General features: G+C 44.2%; 1 protein-coding gene across 1 annotated transcript in view; it reads left to right on the top strand.

The window, feature by feature from the left end:
• The window catches only part of LOC310933967 (slit homolog 1 protein-like), a gene marked incomplete at its 3' end in the record, with an annotated part of 131239 nt that overhangs the window by 65187 nt on the left and 44752 nt on the right, over positions 1–21300 (top strand). The window contains exons 5-9 of the mRNA XM_083897552.1: positions 7226–7297; positions 9148–9219; positions 12084–12155; positions 12957–13128; positions 17516–17655. Of these exons, the coding sequence (XP_083753678.1) occupies positions 7226–7297; positions 9148–9219; positions 12084–12155; positions 12957–13128; positions 17516–17655 (528 nt within the window). The remainder of the gene's footprint in view (positions 1–7225; positions 7298–9147; positions 9220–12083; positions 12156–12956; positions 13129–17515; positions 17656–21300) is intronic.

Below are 21300 nucleotides of genomic sequence, written 5' to 3'. Positions count from 1 at the left end.
ATCACCATCATAACACAACCTTCTGTGTTTTTTTTAGGATAACAGTGTTTATATTTGTTTCATTTAAAAGACAGACAATAGTTTCGGGCATCTCTGGTTCTTGGTTTAAAGGCGCCATATGTAAGATTTTTGTGGCCAAAAACGGTTACTACATTCAAATTCAAAATACCGAGGTCTCTTAGGTTTTCGTTTTCTGACTTAACTGGCAACCCGTGGTTGCTCGGTAGCTGAGACTCTACTGACTGCAATGATCTGTAGACGGCGGTAGGTGGCGCCACATGTCAAAAACATGATTTCAAAACACAAACATGATTTGCAGTCTGCAAAATATATTTTTTAAATGTAAATATTTTGTCTGTACTGTTGTTGTTGGTGAGTTCAGTTTGTTATATGAACATTATTCCTGAGTCTCTGTGACATATTAGGAGGATTTTATGGCCAGTTGGTTTAGATTTATTACATAATGCACCTTTAAATCATATCTGTGCAGTAGAATGAAAACGTGCACTAAAGTAAAGTAACGGTGTGCCTCAGGGCTCTGCGCTTGGACCGTTACTTTTCTCCGTGTCCTGTACATTTCACCTCTCATATCTGTCATGTGTAGTTGATTAATATCCACTGTTACGCTGATGACAAACAGATGTACAGTATATGTGCCCCACTAAATGCTAACGATCGCTCCCAGATCAAAACTATTTGAGGCACGCTTATCTATCCTATCAGTAACAGCACTCAGAATGAGTGATAACTTCCTCCTATTCCAAAAGAATTCTTCAGTTCTGAACTGAAGAATTAAGGGATAGGGCAGGGGTGTCAAACTCATTTTCACTGAGGGCCACATCAGCATAATGGTGATCCTCAAAGGGCCAAGATGTAACTGTCATACAGAATAAATAAATAAATAGAACTAAATTTAACCAAATATAATGTAATATAAAGGTAACTACTCCGTAACATATCAATTTCACTCGTCGCATGATGCATACACAATCATACACTGCGATCTACTGGCGGTGCCGTCTCTTTGCTGGTAACGTAATCCCTATGCATTGTGGGAAATGTAGTTTATGGTCAACGCACACCTAAAAGCAGCATAGACCTATTTTAACAGTGATTTTTAAGACCAATTAATCACCCGCGAGGCCCCATAAAATGACGTTAGCGGGCCGCATCTGGCCCCCTGGCCTTGAGTTTGACACACGTGGGTTAGGTTAGGGTCTAGGGTTATGGCTAGGGTTAGGGTTAGGGTTAGGGTTAGGTAAGGCTAACCCACCACTAACCCTAATTACCGACAGATCTAAGATGGAGAAAGAAAGCAGTAAAGACAAACCCTAGGCCGGCATTTTAAGATTTTCCCACTCTGGGAGGCAAAAAATATAAATTTCAGGTCCCCTAAAATGCGATCTCCGTGTGGATGGAACTCGTCTCTGACAAAAGAAAGTATTCACCTGGACGACCGCGAGGTGTCAAGTGGTGCCGTTGGCACAGAGTGCACAGCTATATATCCTCACGTGGCATTTTCCCTCCCTCCCCCTCAGTAAAACCTTTAAAATAAGGATATCAAAACATCAGATCGTACCATTTGATTGATGCCCCTCCGTGTCTCAGCCAAAAGAGATGATGAAACCTTTCAGACATGAAAGACTCCACTGTCTCTGCTTGCACGGCGGGAATGTGTGCGCACGTGTCCAAAGTGTGCATAGTTTTTTGATTTGTTGCGTTACAGGCTTGTGTATTATTCTTATACTGCGTGATGTGTGTGTGTGTGTGTGTGTGTGTGTGTGTGCAACCCTGAGGGCTTCGCGTCCTCGAAGTGACTGAGCCGCAGAAACTTCTCGAGCTGCCAGAAAATTAGCGATTAGGACGGAATTAAAAGGGATTGTCAGAGGCACCGAGCGCTAATCTCGTTACACATCTTTTTTTTTCCCTTTTTTAGAATTTGGTGAAATGAACATCTCATTGCGTACAGTATTAGTGCAGTGTGCTGAGATAGAGATCAGAGGTTAATGATGTGAATCAGACAGGAACCAGACATTACCTTCAGTGTGCGTCTAATCTCCAGACCAGGCGCCTTGAGCTATGTCTGATAACGTTGCTAATTATTCCAGATAGAGCCTCTGCAGGGATTCTTGTAAACAGGCATATCAGTCGCTACCATTATTGTTGGGGCTACTTTGGAATTGACTAAACAATACCGTTGTTTGAGGCTCTTTTGTAAGTTGAATCTGTTAAAAAAAAAGGTTTCCCACAGCAGCAGCAGCAGCATGTGAGGGGCCGTGCACACACCTGAAAACATGTGTTACTTCATCATTAAGGGGCTACAATGGGAATGAACTGTGAGCAACGTCACCTCACAGAGCCAGGCGACGTTAATGAACTCGCTGCCCACTGCGGGGTATGTAGTGCATTAGGCTAAATCTATACCAGGTCCACGCCTCACTTAAGACACCGTTACACACACCTGTAATGAAGGAAGACTGGGCGGACATGTTTGGGTGAGACGCCTGGAGGCCTGGACTGGTCCTGGTCCTGGTCCTGGTCCTGGTCCTGCCTCGTGTCTTCATAGCGCTGTAATGAGCGCAATGCATCCACTTACAGTGAGGCCATTTACCGGGAACAGAACCCAGAGAGTGGAGTGACGTCTGGAGGGTTACGACCCGTGTCTGCTTCTGATATTTAACGTACACTACCGTTCAAAAGTTTGGGGTCACTTAGAAATGTCCTTCTTTTTGAAGGAAAAGCACTTTTTTTTTTTTACCAATGAATTAACATTAAATGTTCTAGCTGCAAACGTCTGGTTTTTAATGTACATAGGTGTATAGAGGCCCATTTCCAGTGTTCTAATGGTACATTGTGTTTGCTAATGGCGTTAGAAGGCTATTGGATGATTAGAAAACCCTTGTGCAATGATGTTAGCACAGCTGAAAACAGTTTTGCTGGTTCTTTGACGAAAGGGCAAAATTATTATTTTGAATAAAAAAATCATTATTTCTAATCTTGTCAATTTCTTGACTAAATTTTCTATTCATTTTGAAGCTCTTTTGATGAATAAAAGTGTGAATTTTAATAGAAAACGCAACAAAAATTGTATAGGTGAGCCCAAACTTTTGAACAGTAGTGTAAGTCTTCCCTCTGCTCTTGCATTGGGCTCATTTCAGTTTTTGGATTTGTTTATGGCTAAAATCGTATTTTATTTCATGTTACAGCAGCACGAGTAGAGCTTTGGTTGCCACTTTTCTTTGCCACTCACACACATAGGCATGGACACATCTGTATAATCACATAGACAGTAGTGTGTAGTTTAACGAATAAAAAGGGCAACGACGCCAGATCCAGTCTCACAGGGTCACCGGCGATGAGCCTCCACGATGCACTTTAGCGCCAGGTGTACTTAACTCTGTCTGCATGCGATCGGATCACCGAGGCGCGATGTTAATACCAGGTCTGAACGTAACCAGACCCAGCATTTTAGAAACTGTAAATTAGCGAGGACATAAAAAAAAAAAGAAAGAAAAGGACAAAAAGACAAGTTAAAAAAAAAGTTATAATCTTTCTGATATTTCTTGCCGTGCCACTTTCTGTTGTCTTGAATATGTTTTTCTCGAATGATGAGCTGTGGTGTGACATTAAATTTACTGTCACGAGACAGTAAAGAGACGATGGTGGCCAATACCCCGTCCCCCCTCTGTGGTGACTGTTCTCACATAATCATGTCTGTTTTGGAAGGGATGAGTGCTTCCCTGAAAAAAAACCCGCTTCCAAACTAATCAGAAATGTCAAACATCTCCGAGCCAACTCAGCCGGGGCCCGAGCTTAGAAAATACCAGTGAGGGGCAACCACAGACTATGCAAAATACAGCGTGGGCTCCCACAGAAATGCGCTGTTTGCCGTTTTGAGAATGTGTAAATGCAGAAATGTAACGTTGCTAAATTTAATGTTGCTCTGGCTCCCGTAGGAGCCTCGAACCCCACGATAAATCCATAAAGGACGCGCGGAAGACTCCAGACTCCAAACCGTGACCGCTGTGATTATTCTGTTCGCTGTGACAGAGGAGCGAAAGAATCAGGCGGCCGAGGCCAATACAAGTAATTGAGAGAAAGACAGACTTTCTGGCACGATGGATGGCATTATTTGGGGATCGCCGTGCGGCTGCTTTTTTTGGGCACGCGGCGCAGAAAAAGCGACCTCCCACGACCTCGACATCTAATCCAATCAAACTGCACCGTAAGTGGGAGCGTATAGATCACTCCAGCCAATCATGTTATAGTGCGCTAACAGGATTATGGGGGTTTTTAGTGTGCGCGGATTCCACTCCAGAAGCTTTTTCGGGGGGTTTTTAACTACTTACACACACATGGCATTGTCAGAGCCGCCTCGCCTCGTCTCGCACTCTGTCGCCTGTCTGTATCTGTATCTGCTCCATCTTTCTTCCACTCGCTGTCGCCTCTGGCACCGTAACAGCGCCCCGTTCCTATAGCACAAGCAGTCTGTTATCATTACTTACTTATTGTACGCCTGGAGCGAACACACCCACACACACACACATGCATACAGAGAAAACACTCCAGATGTCCGGGGGGAGAAGTCATTAACTGTGTGTCTGTGTTGTAAGAGTAGAAAGTGAGAGGACTAATTAGTCTGCAGGACCAGGTTCGACCAGAAGCATTTTTTCTTGTCGTCTTGATAAGAGGCACCACAACTGATCTGTGAGACCCACAACTGATCTGTGAGACCCACAACTGATCTGTGAGACGCACAACTGATCTGTGAGACCCACAACTGATCTGTGAGACGCACAACTGATCGGTGAGACCCACAACTGATCTGTGAGACGCACAACTAATCTGTGAGACCCACAACTGATCTGTGAGACGCACAACTGATCTGTGAGACGCACAACTGATCTGTGAGACGCACAACTGATCTGTGAGACCCACAACTGATCTGTGAGACGCACAACTGATCTGTGAGAACCCACAACTGATCTGTGAGACCCACAGCTGATCTGTGAGACGCACAAAACGCAACAACTTCTCTTCCCGCTTCTGTCAGCGTTTGACGCTCGTGGCCCGATTCTGCCAAACGTCGCAGAACAGATAGATTATTATTTGCGCGATTGCCTAAATTGCTCCGTTAACGGGAGTTGCCCCCCCCCCCCCCCCCCCCCCTCAACGACTGCCACGGCGAGAGCAGATGTTATGCAGATCGGCTGTGGAAATTAAAGTAAAAAAAAATAACCTCAGATGATAAAATTAGAATGTGCCATCAGATGGAATATTTATGTTCCCTTTGATGGCGAGCCAGCGATGTGTGTGTTTCGTTTTTTTTGCACATCTGTGCGTGTACTCAAAACAACAGATCAGACAAAGCCATAGCAGCGCACATATACAGTATGTACGGACATGTTCTAATGGGGGTGTAAACACAGACCCAAGCAGTTGGCTGCCGGCACACAGTTGGATCCATCATAGCTTCATAACAAAATCCAATATTTTATAATATGGTTTGCCTTCAAATTAAATATAATCGAACAACAGAAAAGCAAACACACACAGATTCCGTCTGTAATTGCGGTGCATTTTGTCGCGGCCCGACGGAGCGCTTTTCATTTCTGCTGCGCCATAAAAGACACAACAACCCATTCATTAGGCGGATTGCACAACACGACACTGTCACAGTCCCCCTCGCTTCTATCTGCGACTGAAACGACGTGGGCAATGTGGGGTTAGGGGGAAACTGTGAAAACGATGATCAGTGGTGTCATGGAAGCTCATTTTTAACATTTACCCCATTGAGTTTTATGTCAGTGTGTGTGTGTGTGTGTGTGTGTGTGTGTGTGTGTGTGTCCTGGGATTTCTTACGTGAACACTTGGAATAGTGATAGTTATCAAAGTCCTATGACAAAAAGTTGTGTGGGGTTTTATGAATTCTGGTCGAGTCCCTCAAAAGGATCCACCTTGCAATATGCCTCATTTACCATAACGCATTAACGGCATCAATGTTTACGCATGTTAATGCATGACGTGTTTCCATGACAACTAACGGGAAAAGGCCTTGTTTACATGCCGCGGCACTGGAGTCCAGGCACCGTTAGCTCCTTTAGCGACGTTAGCATGCCTACAGTCGAACTACAGTGGTCTGTTTTATTAAACGAAAAGCGCAGCGCTAACAAATAACCAGCGTACCTGTGTACTGCGTAAGTGCGCCTCTGTTTTTAAAGTTTAGCGTTACTCATTTTAACAATCGGGGGTCACGTACAACATGACGCCACACATGGCGTCTTTTTCCTCAGTCGTCATGGAAACGTGTCATGGGTTAACGTTGACGGTTAACGGCCCGGCATTATAAATAATACATTAAAGGTGCATTATGTAATAAATCTAAAGCAACTGGCCATAAAATCCTCCTAATACGTCACAGAGACTCAGGAATAATATTCATATAACAAACTGAACTCACCAACAACAACAGTACAGACAAAATATTAAAAAAAAAATACAAATCATGTTTATGTTTTGAAATCATGTTTTGGCATGTGGCGCCACCTACCGCTGTCTACCAGTCATTGCAGTCAGTAGAGTCTCAGCTGCCGAGCAACCACGGGTTGCCAGTTACGTCAGAAAACGAAACCTAAAAGACCTCGGTATTTTGAATTTGAATGAAGTAACCGTTTTTGGCCACATTCTTACATATGGTGCCTTTAAATCTCAATATCTCACATAAAGCCTTGTTTTTTATCCATCAGTAAGTCCTGGTCCGATGCACAGCCGTACTCTCTGTGTCTTAATGAATCCAGACGACCAATCACTGCGCTGCTGCTCTGCCTTTGCTTGTTTGGTCTTGGTGCAGCCAGCAAAGTTTCGGTCACCTCGCGCCACAAAAAAATATGGTAAAAAGGCAAGGAGAACAAATTACAGCATGAGTGTACACTGAATAACAACCGCTATAAAATAACAACTCCATTGTGAGTAATGCTCACCACGCAGCACCACACCTAAAGGGTTTTGGCGCACATGAGGGAGGGGAAACAAATTGCCCCGAGCCTTTCTGTTCTCCGCCAATGGTCGCGGTTTCGAGGGAGTAACACTGAGCCCAGTGTTGGTTCTTCTTGTTTGAAAGAGTGTTAAAAAAAAACTCAATCAAACAAACAAACCTAAAAAAAAAACAGGAGTGAGTTTGTGTGTGATTTGTAACCAACGCCTGTTTTTTTTTATTCCTCCACAGAGATCTGAGCGAGAACTTCATCCAGTCCATCCCCAGAAAAGCCTTCAGAGGAGCGACAGACATCAAAAACCTGTGAGTACCTCGCCCTGTTCAGCTCTTAATCCTTACTTTTATTATTGATTCATGGTTGGTCTGCAGAACATTAACCCTTTTAACACCCAGCGTATCCCAGACGAGACGTTTGCGTTACCGTAATTACGCGGCGGTTTGTGCTACAGGAAAAATTCCAACTGTTTCTGAAAGCTAGCGAAATTTCACTCGCGCTGTTGCAGGAAGCCGGTAAAGATCTCTCTGTCTTTATCACCAGAGAGGAGAGAGTTGGAAAAACGCCTGTGCATAATTTCCATTTTTTGGGACATTTAAAGGTGCATTATGTAATAAAACTGGCCATAAAATCCTCCTAATATGTCAAAGAGACTCAGGAATAATGTTACAGTACAGTACAGCCAAAATATTTGCATTAAAAAATGTTTTGGCATGTGGCGCCACCTACCGCCGTCTACCCATCATTGCAGTCAGTAGAGTCTCTGCTGCCGAGCAACCACGGGTTGCCAGTTACGTCAGAAAACGAAACCTAAAAGACCTCGGTATTTTGAATTTGAATGTAGTAACAAAAAAAATGTCATTTGCGATACTGCGCTTCATGCATGCATACACGCATAGACCAACTCGTATATCAAAATGGAGGGCTTCGTCACGTTTGAAAGTCCAGGACATAAGTGGAAGCCACCAGGGGGCGCCTCTGCTGGTTGATAAAAGACTTAAATAAGAGCAAATGTCTGTATTTGTTTCCCAGACATTTGAATGTCAATCTCAATTGCTAGTTTCAGGTCTTCAAATAGCAAATTCAATGTAAATTTGATACGACACGTCGTCACTTATCGTCCAATAGGTGCCTGCGTGGTTGCACGTGATTGATGTTTGTGTCTTCAAAGCGGGAGTTTGTAACCCTAACCCTACCCTCTTAGAAATAAGTGTTCCAAAAGGGTTCTTCTACAAGGGCTAAGGTTCTACCTGGAACCATTTGCTTCTGAAAAAACCCTTTCCCGAAGAAAGGGTTTTTCAAGGGTTCTTGGTTACACTATTGATTCCAGTAAGAACCATTTTGATCCAGAGAACCCTTTAAAACCCCTTTCCTGAATAAAGGGTTTTAAAAGGGTTCTTGGTGGAACCCTCCAAAAGGGTTCCAAGTGGAACCTTTACAAAAAGGGTTCTCCTATGAGGACAAGCTGAGGAACCTTATATGGTTCTACTTAGCACTTTTATTTCTAAGAGTGTAGCATTAAACCAAAACATAAGTTAAATAAAAGAACACAGAACACATTTCCTCATTGGACGGTGGTAACGGGGATATTTCAGGGATAATACTTACTGTGAAATTACTAATTAATTACTAATTGATCGTTGAAAACAAACAGCGATCGTCAATAATGAGTCTGGATTATCCCCGCGTGAAAGGAACTCACCGTGAAACCCCTACAGTGCGACGTGAGCGACCGTGTGATCATTTTTATCCACAGTAATAATTCCAGCACGTTGACATTGTTCGGCTGACTTTAACGGCTCTCTGTCGTCTGTATGTTTGTGTACGCGTGTGAGTGGATTATATATCACCGCGATAGAGAATACGACCGACCTCGTCACACACACACACACACATGTTGTGATTTACATCTTTATCCGAGCGGGACTTTACGAGGCGCATCAATTCAGACAAACAAGCGGCAAAGTCGACTTTGGCCTCTCTCTCCGGGGGTTACATGAGCCGCGGTGACTGGAGCGGCGGCATCGATTTACCATATAGTCCGTCAGCGATAATACTTACTGTATCAATGATTGCAACTGCTCCACGGGGAGACGGAAAGGTTGTTGTGTGCGTATGTGTAACAAAGCCTCTCTTTTTCCATGTTGTCGCTCTGCAGTCAGCTGGATAAAAACCACATCAGCTGCATCGAGGATGGAGCTTTCCGGGCGTTGAGGGGCCTGGAAGTGCTGTAAGTATCTCGCCCACCACTGTATCGTCCCATTAGAGTTCCATTAAAGCTCACATCAGACCGGAAGTTCCAATCAGCGCCGTGTGCATCTGCGCCATTACCTCGTTTATGAAGCCCTGAAGTTTGGGAACAAACAGCTGGGTTTTATTGTATTCTCGGGCTCTGCAAGATGTCTGAAAAAGCCTGGAATCATGACGTAAGGATCCCGTTTCCTGGACAACGGATCCTCCTGCTCCGGGCACTAGTCCAGGCATGATCCGGTTGCGTACATTGAACAGTAGAAGAAGAAGAAGACGGTCGGTTTTGGAGGTTTTTTAACTTGCGACAGCGTCTTCTGACTCTGGGTCTGACTCTCGGATGTAGTGACAAAGCCATTTTTAAACACTGTTAAAACAAAGTTTTGATAATGAGTAGCAGCAGTGCATCCACCGTTCCAGAGGGGGGAGCTGCACTTCCAGGTATTGGCCAATCACAAGACGGTTGGGAAAGCTCTCGTTGGCTGGCCAATCACAGCACAGTTCTGTCTTCTGGGTGTGAGATTTCAGTCTGAAATAGCGTGGCTGACGAGAGCTTCAGTTAGGAGAGATTTCTATCGTGGTTTTTGACCATAAAAACAAGTTAATGTACGTAAGTAGACCTCCATAACTCACATATATGTGCGATAGGACCACTCTATGGGAGCTTTAAGGAGTTAGTTAGATGAAGACATTCTTCTGCACTGCTAATAACCACCACATAATATATACACATAGCACAGGGCCTTTAATTAGCATGCCCTTGGTTTTTTTTTTTCATGCCAAAATACCCCCAGTGGGCCTCATGAAGACGGGGGGGCTGCATTGCATCATGGAGACCAAGCTCCATTAACTCATTGTTCCACCCAGTTGACAGACGTGTTCCCCCTCCATCACATTAACGCTCCTCCAACCTCCATCAGGGCCATGTGACAACAGAGCTCCAACCATGTTAATCAAAAAAAAAAAAAAAAAAAAAAACACCTTTTCAAGTGGACATTCCTGCATGGATTCAATGGCGACCATGTTATTATGCAGCATTTCTTAATTCCATTCCGTTCAATTAATCATCCCTTGTCAAAAACATCATAATCACAGGCCTGTGTTTCGACGCTCCGCACCTGAAACAATGACGACGAAGAGGCGACAAAGGACGACTCTGACAGCGCTGCTGCTGTTGTTGTTGTTGTTGTTTTATGAGCGAGCGACTGAGCCGTGCATGTGTGTGTGTGTGTGGTTTTTTTAGTGGGTGGAAAAGACAAAAAAAAAAAAAAAAAAGTCATTAAAGGCTGCTTTCATGGCATGGATGGATCGCAGATGTGGTGATAGGTTTGTTATAATAGTGTTTGTATGTATAGGTTTATGGGGGGAGGTGGACAGGTTGTGTTAAAAGGGGGGGGAGCAAGTTGAAAAATGGTAAAAGGTTATTAGGCTGATTGAAATGACCCGATTCTCTCAGTGCAGCTGATGCCCAGGCTTCAGTGTGTGTGTGTGTGTGTGTGTGTGTGGGGAGTGGGAGGTGCCAGGGCTTCCCATCTGCGTGGAATGAGGTGTTACTCCCAGTGGGGATGCCACACAGAAAGAAGAAGAAGAGGAAGGGCAGGGACCGGGAGAGGGGGAGGATTAAAAAGGATGGATGTAAACAAAAAAACTCTTTTTTAGAAGCATTGCGATATTGCGCTACATGCATGCAGACATGCATATATCAACTCGTATATCAAAATGCAGGTTAGTCCAGGACATAAGGCGGAAGCCACCAGGGGGCGCCTCTGCTGGTTGATAAAAGACTTAAATAAGAGCAAATGTCTGTATTTGTTTCCCAAACATTTGAATGTCAATCTCAATTGCTAGTTTCAGGTCTTCAAATAGCAAATTCAATGTAAATTTGACACGACACATCGTCACTTATCGTCCAATAGGAGCCTGCGTGGTTGCAGGTGATTGATGTTAACCCCACCCTCTTAGAAATAAGGGTTCTTCTACAAGGGCTGAGGTTCTACCTGGAACCATTTGCCTGGAACCAAACCTTTTCCCGGAGAAGGGTTTTTCAAGGGTTCTTGGTAACACTAATGGTTCCAGTAAGAACCATTTTGATCCAGAGAACCCTTGAAAACCCCTTTCCTGAATAAAGGGTTTTAAAAGGGTTCTTGGTGGAACCCTCCAAAAGGGTTCCAAGTGGAACCTTTATGAAAAGGTTCTACCTGGAGCCAAAAAGGGTTCTCCTATGAGGACAAGCCGAAGAACCTTATATGGTTCTTCTTAGCACTTTTATTTCTAAGTGTACACTCTTAGAAATAAGGGTTCCAAAAGTGTTCTTCTACAAGGGCTGGGGTTCTACTTGGAACCATTTGTTTTTCAAGGGTTCTTGGTAACACTGATGGTTCCAGTGAGGATCCAGAGAACCCTTTAAAACCCCTTTCCTGAATGAAGGGTTTTAAAAGGGTTCTTGGTGGAACCCTCCAAAAGGGTTCCAGGTATAAAAAGGTTCTACCTGGAGCCAAAAAGGGTTCTCCTATGAGGACAAGCCGAAGAACCGTATATGGTTCTACTTAGCACTTTTATTTCTAAGAGTGTATGATAAAACCAACACATGAGTTAAATAAAAGAACACAGAACACATTTCCTCATTGGACGGTGGAAACAGGGATATTTCAGGGATAAAACTTACTGTGAAATTACTAATCAGGATCATTCATCAATAATGAGTCTGGATTATCCCGCTGGATTATTACTCACCGTGATGCCACGGAGGGAGGATTAAAAAGGGATGGGTGTAAACAAAAAAAACTCTTTTTAGACGTACAGATATGAATATGACTGTGATGTCTGATGTTTTGCTTCCCTCCGCAGAACGCTGAACAACAACAACATCAGCAGCATCCCGGTCTCCAGCTTCAACCACATGCCCAAGCTACGAACCTTGTGAGTCACACCTTCCTCCTCCTTTGAAATAAAACTATTATTCTGCAGGAAGGCAGACACACACACACACACACACACAGAGTCAGGACGGTGCTGACGGTGCTGCACCGTACGATCCCCGAGTTCTTAGCTTCTGTCATTCCAGACATTGCTGGGAGGAAGCCATATCACCACCACAGTGGGGTCTGTCGCGCTGCCAAAAGCCATTATCTCCTGCGTCTAAAGCACACACAACAACAACAACTGGCCCCGGATTCGACGCAAATAGCCTCGGAAAGCCCATTGTGTATTGTGCATTGTGTGTCATTACTAAATCTGAAATTATGTACAAATTAAAAACAATTATGCACCGCTGAAGCCGTGACTCCACTGTTCTTGTGGTGGGCTTCCTCGGGCTCTCAGTGGGGTCTCATTATATGGTGGGGCCCCCGCTCTGTTTGTGTGTGTGTGTGTGTGTGTGTGTGTGTGTGGGTCTGCGGAGTTAGCATATGTGCTCCAGAGGTTCCACCGCACCACAGCACCGGCAGAGTTATTCTGGACAGACACGGCATTCCAGGAATGTGTCCGTGTTTGGAACGCCGGGGGGGGGGTTTAGAGAAGAGTCCTCTTTAGTCCTTACGTTCCTCCGAATGTGTCACTTACAATCATGCGTGCAGCGTATTATTTGGTGTGCGTCGCCCACAGAGACGGGATGTGATTAGTGAAGGAACAGAAACTCTTTTTTTTTTAACGCTATTCTTAAGCTCAGATGGAGGTATTTTAGAATCTTTTTAATGACACATTCGTCTTCTCGTCCTACAGCCGACTGCACTCCAACAACCTGAACTGCGACTGTCATCTGGGCTGGTTGGCCCAGTGGCTCAGACAGAGGCCGACGCTCGGTCTTTTCACGCAGTGCACCAGCCCGCCGGAGCTCAGAGGGCTGAACGTGGCAGAGGTGCAGAAACATGAATTCAGCTGCTCAGGTAAAGAAGTGATGGACGTCGTCAGAGTCAGACTCCTAACTCCAACTCATAACCTCCAATCCCACACTGTGTCGTGTGTCTGTGTTTTGACAGCTCTCGTCTCCAGCAGTTTTCAGGGAGTTGCGTAGCACGACATGTGCGCTACCGTTCAAAAGCTTGGGCTCACTTAGAAATGTCCTTATTTTTGAAGGAAAAACACTTTTTTTTCAATGAATATAACTATAAATGAATCAGAAATACACTCCATACATCGTTAATGTGGTAAACGACTATTCTACACTCTTAGAAATAAGGGTTCCAAAAGCATCCTCCTACAAGAGCTCTTGGTGTTCTTGGTCACACTAATGGTTCCAGTAAGAACCATTTTGATCCAGAGAACCCTTTAAAACCCCTTTCCTGAATAAAGGGTTTTAAAAGGGTTCCTGGTGGAACCTTTATAAAAAGGTTAGAACCTTTTTAGATCCCTGGAGCCAAAAAGGGTTCTCCTATGAGGACAAGCTGAAGAACCTTATATAATGATTTTTATTGACATTACTTTTGCCAAATAAACAGCAAAACTGTTTTCAGCTGTGCTACATCATTGCACAAGGGTTTTCAAGGGTTTTCTAATCATCCAATAGCCTTTAAACGCCATTAGCAAACACAATGTACTGTTAGAACACTGGAAATGGGCCTCTATACACCTATGTTTAGAAATAAGGGTTCCAAAAGGGTCCTTCTACAAGGGCTGAGGTTCTACCTGGAACGATTTCCCAAAGAAAGGGTTTTCCAAGGGTTCTTGGCAACACTAATGGTTCCAGTAAGAACCTTTTTGATCCAGAGAACCCTTTAAAACCCCTTTCCTGAATAAAGGCTTTGAAAAGGGTTCTTGGTGGAACCTTTATAAAAAGGATCTCTTTGGGGTCACTTAGAAATGTTATTATTTTTTGAAGGAATATCACTTTTTTTTCAATGAATATAACATTAAATGAATCATAAATACACTCTATACATCATTAATGTGGTAAATGACTATTCTAGCTGCAAACGCCTGGTTTTTAATGGAATATGTACACTCTTAGAAATACAAGTGCTAAGTAGAACCATATAAGGTTCTTCAGCTTGTCCTCATAGAAGAACCCTCATAGGTTTTTGGAGGGTTCCACCAAGAACTCTTTTAAAACCATTTATTCAGGTAAGGGGTTTTAAAGGGTTCTCTGGATCAAAATGGTTCTTACTGGAACCATTAGCGCTACCAAGAACCCTTGAGAAACCCTTTCTTCGGGAAAGGGTTTTTCAGAAGCAAATGGTTCCAGGTAGAACCTCAGCTCTTGTAGAAGAACCCTTATTTCTAAGAGTGTACATAGGTGTATAGAGGCCCATTTCCAGTGTTCTAATGGTACATTATGTTTGCTAATGGCGTTAGAAGACTATTGGATGATTAGAAAAACCTTGTGCAATGATGTTAGCACAGCTGAAAACTGTTTTGCTGGTTCTTTGACCAAAGCAAAGTGAATAAAAATCATTATTTCGAATCATATCAATGTCTTGACTATATTTTCTATTCATTTTACAACTCTCATGATGAATAAAAGTCTGACTTTCAATGGAAAACACTTAAAAAATGAGGTATAGATGAGCCCAAACTTTTGAACAGTAGTGTATATAAAGCACACAGTTGCCCCCGCACTGACAGTAGCTCAGTCCTGTGTGATTATTCGTCACCTTTCACCTCTGCCTGTGCGTGGATTATCGCGGGCTTTGAGCGAGGTTATCATATCAGCACGGCGGAGAAAAAACAGCATGAGAAACTCTCCTCCACACAAGGCCATCTCACTCTCAACACCAGCTGTGAGGAGTGATCCCGTGCATGTGTGTGTGTGTGTGTGTGTGTGTGTGTGTGTGTGTGTGTGTGTGTCTCTCCATGGGTTGTGATTTTTACGCAGCCATACGGCGTGACAGCACAGATCATTAACTATTCATCGCCCAGGGAAAGAGACCCAAAGAGTGGGAGTGTAATGATATAGAAGAGGAGGGGGAGGCAGGAGCAGGGGTGTGTGTCAAGGGGGGGAAACTTTGGGGGTCTGTCGGGACCCATATAGGAAAAAAAAAGTTGAGTTTTTTTTGGCGTGACGGACAGTTGCAGATCTTCGTATCGCGTCGACATAAGCCGTCTTTCGCCGAGGTTTTCGTAACCAGGACGGCGGCGGCGGCTGTTGTTAATCAACACTGATTGGTTTCATCCATCAAAACAAACGTGACGGTGTGTGTGTGTGTGTGTGTGTGTGTGTGTTCCTGCCCGTCATTGTGTAAATATGCAATCACGCATTCATTCACGCAAGCACACGTTTCTTTTCTCTTCTCTCTGACCAGGAGTTGAACTCCCAGTGAAGGACTCATTAGGAACTGGCACGCACACACACACACACACACACACACACACATGCATGTGCTTTTTTTTGTGTGGTATTTTGTGTGTTAACTAGTTTGTGCTGTGCAGAGGGCCAGGCCACCTGCAGAGGGGGATTTGAGGCGGTGTGGTGTTGTGTTTTGAAAAAAAGGGGAGGAAGAGAAAGTAAAAAAATGGGTGACTTTGTGTTATTAGTGGCTGTAAATAATGAAATTCAGCGTTTCGACTCCAAGTGTTTTGGCTGGAAAATGGCACAGTTTTGCACAAGTCGCACGTTCACGGTTTCACTTTGAGGAGTAATGTGAATATTTCCCAGAAAGGAAGCTCATTTTTCAGTTTAAAAAACAAAAAAAATAACAATCACCTTTATTTTTATTCTTGTGAACGACTGCAGCTCCTGCTGTGATTTTACCGCTCAGATCGCTCACGTTTACGTGTTCTCTGTGCCACTCTCGCTAATTTAGGGTTATGTGATGGAGAATTAACGATTGTCGTTCCCCGGGATCATAAATGAAGTTTGAAAAATATTATGTTTGAAATGATTCATGAACCCGAGTGTGAGGAAGGAGACAAATGGAGGGAAAAGCTATATACGGATAATATTTTTGAAACACTGAGAATAATTGAAGGAGTTGTGCGTGTGTGCAGTGGCTGAAAGTGAAGACGCGAAGAGCAGCTGTAGGAGCGCAGAGTGATAAAAAAAAAAAAAAAAAAAAAGGGGGGGAAGGCAAATAAAACAAGAGAAGTTGGATGGGGGGAAAAGGATCTAATGGAGGAAACGGCTCTCGGAAACGAAACTGGATGAGCCGTACATCAAACAGCGTCACCTGGAAGTTTACCTGTCAGGCGGCTGTCATTGTTACGGCTCCTCCAGCTGCGCTCTGCACTCTCCCTGATCTCAGACCTGTCAAATGTGCCATGTTAGATCACAAGGCGACCTCTCTCTCTTTCGCTCTCTCTCTCTCGCTCTGCCCCGCACCTGATCCCAGATCTGTCAAAACCTCTGCCGCGCTGGATCACGGGCGCCTCAGATCACGACTGTGATGCAATTTGTTGTTGTTTACTTCGCTCTCTTCATCCGTTCAGTAACACGTAAACCTTCTATATTTACTTTATTTGCTCCGACATCGACTCCACTGTAATACTGGGCCGTGATGTTTCTCAGGGTTTCACAGAGTGTACAGTTTCTCTGTCACCGACTGTAACTCCATCTTCACTTTTCCCCCTCACAAGCTGAGCAATAGACGGAGAGGTCATCAAATATTAATGGTTTGAAACTTGGGTTAGTAATGCTGTGTAAATGAGGCCATTTAAAAGTCTGTTTTATTCATTTTTATCTAGGTTACACGTTCACACACACACACACATACACGACACATACCAACACAGTGCATGCACCCACATCACTTACGGCGCCACAGTTTTATTTGAACAGGTATCCAGAGACGGCGTGATGGGGTTGTGTGTGTGCGCTCTGTATGCAAATTTGAAAAAGTTGAAATGTTTTATAACAAATGGAAGTGAAGAGGTGGTGGCGTTGGTGGGGGTTGTTGTGCACGCTGAATGTGCAGAACGGCATTAATTCAAAACCCGGAGAACGCAGACTCAGGAGGAACATTTTACCACGGAGATCAATGGGTGTTATTGAGCGTCCATCAATCACCTCCCCGCAGCTCTTGTCTTCATATCCCTTCTCCTCCTCTCGTGACAGGCCCTTTAATAGATAACCTACTTTCGAAAGCCTATTGATTTGCCGCAGATGTACGGCTTTACGATAAAGTCGGGGGAACAGGATGTTTAATCTCTCGCTCCCTCAAGTGTCAAAACATCCCAGGTGACGTGTGCGTTCATTTGCAATTCACTTTATGTAAAAAACCCCGGGAGGACCGATGAGCTTCTCCGTCGATCTCTCCCAGTAATTAAAAACACGTCCGATCCACCTGTGCTTTACAACACGCACCTGTTATTAGCTCACCCGTTTGGCTTCTGTTTTTCCAGGTCACCAGGAGTCTTCCAGCCTTCAGCCGTGCAGCACGGGCGGCGGCTCGTGCCCGGCGATGTGCACCTGCAGCAACAACATCGTGGACTGTAGAGGGAAGGGACTCACCGCCATCCCGGCCAACCTGCCTGACAGCATGGCTGAGATGTAAGTATATTATTATGTTATGTGAAAGCCTTTTTGAGGTTCATTCAAGGTCCAACTGGTCCTGAGGTGGTGATTTTGAGAGAGTTTTAAAGGTGAATTAAGTGGTTTATAGTGACATCTAGAGGAGAGGCTGAAATTTACAACAACGAACTGCTCCTCCGCTCACCCCCTCCCTTCCCTGAGCGCTACGGTATCCTCAGCCGGTCAAATGTCGTCTTTCACCGTGTCAGCAGATGAGGTTCTAGTATTTATCCAGATGTATAAGTGTGTCTTTAGTGTATCGTATCGGCTCCGTCAGCGGAGGCGGGACTACAAGTAAAGCGACGCTTGATTTGTTCTCTCGCGTTTGTCCTAACAGGCTCCGGTAGAAACATGGCGTCTCGCTGCTACCAGTGGCAATGCGACAGCGGCCCGCGACCATTTACATGACTTTTTGAAACACTACGAAATTGAAACAGAAAACTATTATACAACGACTAGACAATGCAGGAGCACATAATATGTATAAAAAAGTGGATTTTGGGTTATATAAACCCATAAATACTACATAGTGTCCCTTTAAGTCGCACAAACTTTTGAATAACATATTCCCCTCCTCGCCTGACGTGGCGCTGCATCAAGAGTTACTGAAGGAGAAGACGAGACAACATCAGAGCAAAAACATGGAGCTGCATCAACCCCTATCGGTCTTGGGTCGATACGGAGTGGGAGCGAAGTATTGTTTTTAGTGGCTCTGCGTGTCTGTCTGTCTGTGCGTCCGCACTTGCACTTGCCAACATGACCAACAGAGGCCGCCAGAGGCTTTTTGAGTGAAAGGGGTGAAGTCTGCCTTGTTTATTTATTTTGTTTTATGTGAACGTACGACAGGCTGCAACAATGGGCTCAGACATTTCTCCATGGTAACACGCGCGTATGTTTTGGTTGTGTTTACCCACAATGCCCTGCGTTGTCGCCTACCTCCTGCATTAGGTTCACTAGAAGCGAACCGAGACCTATGTTTTTTTAGGCGGACCAGAGTTCGCTTCTTTTTTGTTCAATTGTTCGTTCACACCTCGCCAAAGGACTAGGATTTGAAGTAGAAGGAGCTTGACTTTAATATAAGCAAAGCTGATCGTTTCCCTTAGTCGAGAGAGCATTATGTCAACAATCTAATCACTTCCACGAAGAAGGGCCCATGAAAAGCTTCAGGAGTGTAAAAAAAACATCATTATTTAGCAGATTCTTGACCCGAAAATATTGCGTAACGGATCCATTTTTAGGCCGACGTCAAGTTGTTTCTGTCCACCCAGACTCAACAGAGGCAAAGTTAAAGCGCCGCAGCTTTAAAGTCAATATTTGTTTTGTTTTGCGCTACTAAAAATATATTACACACGTCAGTGATAGATGTGTCATTTTAACGCGTCTGCGCTGATCAAAAACCACAACAACAGGAAAGAGATGGATTTCTGCAGGAACACAGCTCCACCGTCGCACGCTCCTTTGAAGCGCGGCCTGCGCGGCAGGGCGTTCGCTCACACACACACACACACACACACACACACACACACACACACACACACACACACACACACACACACACACACACACACACACACACACACACACACATATTCAACATTTGTTGTTGTGTGTGTTTTCTTATCAATCTCTGTGTGGTTGTGGATGATTTAAGCGTCCGTGTGCATCTGTCTTGTTGCAGCTCGCTTCTCTCAGCAGGCGTCACCTGACAGCGAGATGTGATTTTTCTGTGCGGACTTTCAGCCTCAGACATGCGTGGTCTTAACCAGCTCAGATGATGGCTGTGAAGTGCATTCAGACACTTTGCTATCATCCCTCCCTCCCTCCAGTTTATCAGCCCTGTAACATCTGTCTGAGCATTAACTCTTCACAGCCCACATGCTATCTGCCCTTCATGGGAATGCACGTCTGCACGCCTGCATGACACGGAAACAGTAACGCCGTGAATGCGTGAAGTCAGTGGTCGCATATCTTCCAAGGAGCATGTGTGTGTGTGTGTGTGCGCGATCAGGAGGACACAGCAAGTTTCTAGGTCTCCTCCTCCCCATGGGGTCTGTTTATAAATACCCAGCCAGCATGGAAGTCACAGATCCCATGTTCCCCCAACAACCCTGACCCATTTCTCCTGCAAGTGGTTTGCGCCGTTACCTAATTTGGACACGGAGTTCACACTTCTGTGTATTCTTGTCGAATCATTGCGACCACACACACACCATCACACACACACACACACAGTATTGAGGCATTTAAAAATCACTTTAATGGAGACATATTATACCCATTATTTCTCCAAGTGAACCGAGTTCCCTGGTGTCCTAATGGTCAAAATACCATACCAAAAAAAGGATGAAGCACCACAGCAGTTCAATCACTCTGCCAAAACAGCCCGAACGCTCGCTTTTGAGTGCCTGTCTCTTTAAATATGCAAATGAGACGCAGGAAACTACGTCAGCGTCACTGAGGCTAACGGCAGCTAACAGCAGTTAGCATTTGGAAAACCCTTCCTTCCGAATAAAAAAATAATTCGGAAGGAATAAAAAAACCTTTGTAATTTTGAAAATAAATAAAGTATGTGAAAATAAAAAGAACAATAAAATACTTTAAACAACTTTAAAAAATATAATAATAATAAGTATAGAAGTTAAATAGTTTTCTTGGGGGTACGAAACTAAACCAACAGCAATTCCTCATCAGCGCTGCTTCTACTAGCGTCAGCTAGCATTCTGACGCTAACATTAGCTGCTGTTCAAGTCTTTGTCCCCGTTAGTTAGACAAAGTACCAGCAGTCGCTGATTGTTAACGCTCTCTTTTGAGCGCCTGTCTCTTTAAATATGCAAACTGAGGCTAACGGCAGCTAACAGCAGTTAGCATTTGGAAAAGCCGTCATTTGCCGACTCCAGCCGGCACATTGCCGTCATGTATGAAATGTAAATCCTCTGAGGCTGGAAGTTTGTGTAGAACTCTGTGCTGCACTGTGCAGACAAGAATAGAACTCTTCCCGATACTATTGCCCTCGCCTGCACTATCGCGTTTTTTAGGGACAAAGCGGAGCTCCGCGAGACAACAGATCCAGGAATGTCTCATTGTGACTTAGCAATGAGCGCGGAAGTCAACATCGCGTGTTTTATCTCCTGTACTCAGACTGAGGAGGACCACAAAAACATGACTGAGTCACCTTTGCCGACTCATAGGGCCTCCAGAGTCCCAAATAGAAGTATTAACATGATTAAAAAGTTGATTTTGCATAATGCCCCCTTTAATTTGAGCAAGTCTCATGTGATCTGTGAGGGAGACACTGGAGAAAGCTGACCTACAGCTCTCCACGCAGAGAAAATGATGAGTAAAGACATTTTTTCAAGTCTGCCCTTCACGTTTAATTGGTGCTTAACCATGTCCTGCTAATAACTTCCCTGTTCATGTTTCATCTTTTACAAGACCTGGGCCAAACTGACTTAGTATTATTATTAAAATATGAATATTCCCCCTGACCAGAGCCTCATATTATATTATATTATATTATATTATATTATATTATGTTATATTCACACAAAATCTTCTTGCCAAATCACCACGGGCACTTTTTTGAGGGAGGACGATCGACTCTGTAATTCGGTTGCAGCAGGTTTG

Source organism: Microchirus variegatus (genome assembly GCF_963457635.1).
Source record: "Microchirus variegatus genome assembly, chromosome: 11".
NCBI lineage: Eukaryota > Metazoa > Chordata > Actinopteri > Pleuronectiformes > Soleidae > Microchirus > Microchirus variegatus.
This window is presented reverse-complemented; position numbering and strand designations above follow the sequence as displayed.